Below are 5,662 nucleotides of genomic sequence, written 5' to 3'. Positions count from 1 at the left end.
CCCGAAAGGGACCCTGAGGGTGCTGATGGAGAGAGGTTAAGGCACAAGCCTCTGCCAATCATGCCCTCCTTCCCGGGCAGCTCTCAGGCTATGCCCGCCCCTCCCCCACCCCGTCCTCTCCCCCAGCTCCCTTGCTCCACCCCCACCCCACGCCACTGCCACCCCTCCAGCTGTGTCCCGCCCCCCACTCCCTCTTCTTCCTCTCCAGCTTTCCCTGCTCTGTGTGACAGGGACGGCCCCCACCCCTGCTCCATAGGCACCGTGGCCCTACCCCGCCCGCCTTCTGGCTTCGGCCTCCCTTCTCCTGGTCTCCATCCCTGCAGCACTGGGCCGGCTGAGTCCCAGCCCCTGCTCCCAATGCCTCCCTGGTCCCCAGCGTCCAGGACCACGGCGGCCACGTCCCGAAGGATACAGAGCCGGGCAAGCAGACATAAGCATAATCTGCCCTTTGCCGTTAGGTACAAGAACAATCTGTGAAACTGCTGTCCTGTTTGTGCCATCCTAGTTGCCAGAGACACGTACCAAGCCCATGCCACCCTGGTTTCGGGTACCACCCTGGCCATTAAGGATTCTGCTGCCACACTGCTCATCTTCCCGGCCACCTGCAACACCGGAGGCACCGGCACGGGCCTGCATGGTTGTCCTGGATCTTTCCCTCAGATTCGGCTGTGAGCAGGACTCCTCAGCTCGGGCTCTGCCTAGCACAGGAGGTACTTGCGAAGCTCAGCTCCCCAACAGTGCACATCGAGGCCCCACGCGGCGGCACAAACTGCATCTCCCACAGGCTGTCTGTGGCCAAGCTGTTCTTCCCGCCCAAAACTCTGCTTGTCAGGCAAAGGGGGAGGGGAGGCCTCCCGGAGCCCCGCCCAGCGCGCCCCCAGCAGCCCAGCGCACACACAACAATGGGCGCCTCAGTGTGTGGTCGCCTCCTAGCTGGCCCAGCCCCAAGTCCCAGAGAAGGCTTTGGCCACGAAGGGACTGAGGTAACAAGAGCGCCAGTTCTGCAAGGCGCACCGTGGCCATGCCCTCCACAGACCCAGGGAGACAGGTTCAGGCCCTGCCTCAGGCCTGGAGGCCTCAGGAAGCTGCTGGGTCCACGATGCCCACAGGGTCGGCCCACCGGTGGGCTCCATGGGGGCCCATCCCCTCACTGAGTTCTGGGGGCAATAGGAGCCAAGCCCGGCCGGGACTGTCCTGCACCCCGCCCTGCATCCCAAGTGCCCCACCGGGAGGTCCCAGCCCAGAGTGCTAGCTGAGGATGTGGGCCCCTGTCAGCACCCACCAGGGGGGTTTGCCCAGGACACTGGCACCTGCAGCAACATTTGTCTCTGTCACCCATGCTGCTTTCCTGTTGCAACATTTGTCTCGGTCACCCATGCTGCTTTCCTGTTGGGGCAGCTTGGTGTGCACAGAGGCTGAGGGCGAGCATGAGGATGTGGCCAGGGCCAGCTGGCAGCCCTGCCCTCTGTTGATGGGGAGAGCACAGGGCAGGGCCCCAAGCGGGCTCCTTGGAAGGGATACAGGTGCCACCACTGTCAGGCCACATCCCTCCCACTGGGCGCGAGCCTGCACAACCCCAATGTGCTTTTCAAAGTCCCGACCTCATATAAAGTTTGGTGGCTCTCTGTGGTGCTGGATGTGCGTGAGGCACTCGAGTGGGACTTGACCCTGTGTCCCCAGAACCCTGCAGAGGGCAAGGCCTGGCAGAGGTGGACGTAGCTTGCTGTGTGTGAACACAAACAATATGCCTTGGGGCCCAGTCTACTGAAAAGCCGCTCCAGCCATTGCTTTCCTTCTGGAGACCATAAATGATTCCAGCAGGACAGCATCTTGCCCTCTCCACTGAGGCAAGAGACAGAAAGTGGGAGGAGAAGGAGAGAGAGAGAGGGTCCCAACAGAAATGTAGTGTAAGTATCTATGGTGGAGCTCTTAGGACTGAAAAGGCAAGAAAAGGAAGACTGTACAAAGACGATGTGAAAGTGAAGATGAATCCACGGACAAGCAGGCAACAATGAGCCTGCTGTTGAACACTTTGGTCTTCAGAGCTGGGCCTGCTGTCTCAGCCTCTCCTCCACCCTCCTCCAACCTCATAACTTTTAAACAAAATATAGATTTCAAGACACCCCGGGAATTCTGTTTGTTTGGTTTTTTGTCAGGATTTGAACCCAGGACCTTGTGCTTGCCAGGCAAGCACATGTGCCACTGAGCTATTTCCCTGGCCAGGGTATATTTTCTTTCTTTTTTTTTTTTTTTTTGGTTTTTGGTTTTTCTCCAGTACTGGGGACCGAACTCCGGACCTTGCACTTGCCAGGCAGGCGCTTTGCCCCTGAGCTAAATCCCCAGCCCCGGGTATATTTTCTATGTTGGCTGTTTGATGTCCCCAGCACCCTCTGCTGTGTGAGCTCTGAATAACAATTTTGTCATTGGAAGGACCTCTCCACCCACCAGGCCCTGGCCAGGATCCTGTCAAATACTGTTGCCATAGTGTCCCCTGCAGAGTCTCCCAGGCAGTGCCACATTTGCCATCTCACCTGCAGTGGTGCCTTCTGTGTTGTCCTCTTCCACATGCCTAAATAGACCTGCACGAGCAGCGCAGCCGTCCTCAATGTCAACCACAGTCACAGTTAATTTAGGAAGAATGTGTGCCTTTGGGTAGTCATGGTGGCATCAGCTGTAATGCCCGCATTCTGGGAGGCTGAGGCAGGAGGATTGGGAATTTCAGCACAGCCTGGGTAAGTCAGAGCCTTAGCAAGACCATGTTGTGAAATAAATATTTAAAAATAAGGTGGAGATGTAGTTTAGCACAAAGGCCTTGGGTGTGATTCCTACCACCTGCAAAGTATCCCCAAAAGAATGGTGGTAGAGGACACACAGAACGGCCTGAAAATTAAAGCCGCCATGCAAGCAGCCTGCTGCCCCAGGGCCTGGCACACCAGGGTCACTCGCAAGGGTCAGTTGGGCCTTTTAGACAGTTCCCGCCTGCACGAAGGGGCAGAAAAGACATGGCGCCCTTGCTCAGAAGCAGCAACTGCTGTCACCAAGACCAGACTTTGCCTCAGCCAAGTAACATAGAAACAGAAGCATGGTCGCTATTGTGATGCCTCTTAATGAAATTCATCACAATCCGTCCACAAGTATAGCAGCCAGCCAACAGATGCACTGTGGCCCCTATAAAATCTGATATGCATGTATCTTCAAGACGCTTAACTGTGACCGAAGGAAAACCTCAAGAAACCTGCAGCTTTAGGGACTTTAAGTTGACTTTGAAACCCATTAATTCTGGAGACCCCACACCTGAACAATATGCCACCCCCATCTTTGGTACAAGTGGCATTTCTGATGGAAACTGCCCGATGTGTTACACACCATTCTCTGGTAAAAGGTGCCTTTCACTGTCTTCCTCTGCTCTCTGGGAAAACAAGCCTTTGTATCTCATGCATCAGCTACAAAGTTAACTATTCCTGAGAACAGGAACTGAAACCCAAGCCACAAGACCTGCTTTTAGTAACTTTTCTCCAGATTTACCGAACCCAGGATATCTGGTGACCTTCAGAGAATAGCAGCTTGTACATCAGAAAAGCAGGCTGCACAAAATTACTATCTGGGGTCCGGCTATCTGCTAAACCTGCCCAGCATCCCTCTACAAGCCTGGCGCCTGCAAATCCCAAGGAATATCATAGTTTTGCATGACTGTTGTCTTTTAGGACTGAAGTGACCATCTCCCAACTTGATAGTTGTGCACGTACGGTCTTCCTTATCCCGTGACTCTGTCTCTTGGTACTAGTTTAACTGAGTGACAGCAGAAATGGGCCTTTTCTGGGCACGGGTTGAGACTGGAAGCACAACCTAAGCTCTGAGTGCCAGTCCCGTATTCCTTCCCCTGACTCAGCTGACCCTCCCAGAGCTCTCCTGTGCAGCCCAATCGTTTCCCTGAGCCTGCTGAACCCTTTTCAGAAACACAACCTTGCACAAAGGTCACCACAACCTGATAGAAGAAACATTTCTTCAACGACGTTCACCTAGCAATATGTCTATGATTGAATCCTGCTCATTTTTATCTTGAAACCCTTCCCCTTGATTCAGCCTGCTCATCTGTGCTCACAGTTAGTTAAGGCATACGTATTCCCATTCCAAGGTCCATCTCTCCCCCAGATAAACGCCACGATCCATTCAAGAATCTCTTGTTCTGGTTGCTGTTTGGGTAAAGGTTTGCAAAGCTCTTGAAGATGAGCGATTGGAACCGTGAGCAGGGAGCAGGGAGCAGTCTGGGCGGGGTGGGGGCGGTGAGCAGACTTGGCAGGGGACTGCGGGCTCTCCAGGGGAGGAAGCAGACCCTCCTCTCACCCCAGCAAAGGTGACCCCTCTCCCCAGCTTCCCATTGCCCTGGACAGAGACACCTTTTATCATCACCCTCCCATTGAGCATCAGCCAAGGAAATGGCCAGGAGAGGGCTCCTGGTTCCTGAGCTCTCTTTCCATCAAGGGCAGTGGCTGATCCCACACAGGAAGTTTTGGGCGAGACCCCTGGGGTCAGGTACCAGGGCACAGTGCCCTCAGCCCACTGGAGCCCTCTTCCTCTGACCTTTGCTTTGAGTCCTGCAGGTGCTGAACGAAGCCCCCACCCCAGCAGCAAACATCCTTCCCCTCCTGACCTCCTGTCCATGGGCTGTGAATGCTCTTCCCCCGGAGCTACTTATACCCAGCTGGTGTGTACTAGCTCCACTTCTCCCTCCCTCCTAAGTATGTGTCCCCCGTGGGAAGGTGCCATCGTCCTCAGAGGCCAAAAGCTAGAACAGGGAGATGCTTTAGCTGAAAGAAACTCAGGCACGGAATCATTGCTCAACTTTATTTTGTGAAGTGACACACATTCAGTCATGTCTCTTGTCCAGCAACAGGGACACTAAACAAGTGGGCCCCGAGCACCCAATGAATAACTAACAAAGGCAAAAAAAGTTAGGGTTCAACAAGGACATGGCAATACATGCAGGAATTTAGGGCTTAGGGAGGGATGCACTATGTGGCATGGAAGCTTGGGCCTCATCCTCCTTTTCCTGGCAGAGATTCGAGGGGAAATGGGGGCCCGAAACGCCGCATGGTCCGCAAAAGCATGGACAGGTCGTTAAGGAAGGCGTTGAACACTGCCTGGAGTTGTCCTTGGTCCTGGGCCACCCATCTCCTGAAAGTGAGAGAAAGGAAAATCCAGTCAGAAGTCAGGATTCTACCCTGGGTTAGAGACCGCGCCCTGCTGAGCCCTAACACTCAGGCACCTCCCCTGTCCATGAAAATGCCCCTCCCTCCACTGGGCGCCCCACCAGAGCCCAGGCCCTTGTAGGACTGACACAGTCAGGATTCTCCCAGCCACGCTGAGCACTCTGGGTACGTCAAGGTTTTCTCCGAAAGTAGCCAGGGATGTTCGGATCACCTCCGCCGCTATGGGAGACCGGAAGGGCACCCTGAGGCTGCTGATGGAGGGAGGTTAAGGCACAACCCTCTGCAAACCAGGCCCTCCCTTAGGGGCAGCTCAGAGGCTGTGCCAGCCCCTCCCCCACAAACTCCTCTGCCCCAGCTCCCACACCACCCCCACACCCACCCTACCGACACCTGTCCGGCTGTGCCTGCCCCTGCCCCACTCCCCACACTCGCTCTTCATCCTCTCTGGCTTC

The 5,662-nt window shown here is 55.3% G+C and overlaps 1 protein-coding gene across 2 annotated transcripts in view; it reads right to left on the bottom strand.

Annotated features, from left to right (window-relative positions):
* Positions 1-4,830: 4,830 nt before the first annotated feature.
* Positions 4,831-5,662, bottom strand: part of LOC102003076 (EKC/KEOPS complex subunit LAGE3-like) — a 1,665-nt gene continuing 833 nt past the window's right edge. Inside the window, exons 2-3 of one of the 2 annotated variants that reach the window (XM_005414425.1) lie at positions 5,339-5,458; positions 4,831-5,175 (exon numbers count right to left, since the gene is read on the bottom strand). In XM_005414425.1, the coding sequence (XP_005414482.1) occupies positions 5,037-5,175; positions 5,339-5,458 (259 nt within the window). In that variant the 3' untranslated portion in view covers positions 4,831-5,036. Of the gene's footprint in view, positions 5,176-5,338; positions 5,462-5,662 lie in introns of both variants that reach the window. The other variant, XM_005414424.1, reaches the window with a different exon arrangement.

Source organism: Chinchilla lanigera, unplaced genomic scaffold, assembly GCF_000276665.1.
Source record: "Chinchilla lanigera isolate Chin_1 unplaced genomic scaffold, ChiLan1.0 scaffold00184, whole genome shotgun sequence".
Taxonomy (NCBI): domain Eukaryota; kingdom Metazoa; phylum Chordata; class Mammalia; order Rodentia; family Chinchillidae; genus Chinchilla; species Chinchilla lanigera.
This window is presented reverse-complemented; position numbering and strand designations above follow the sequence as displayed.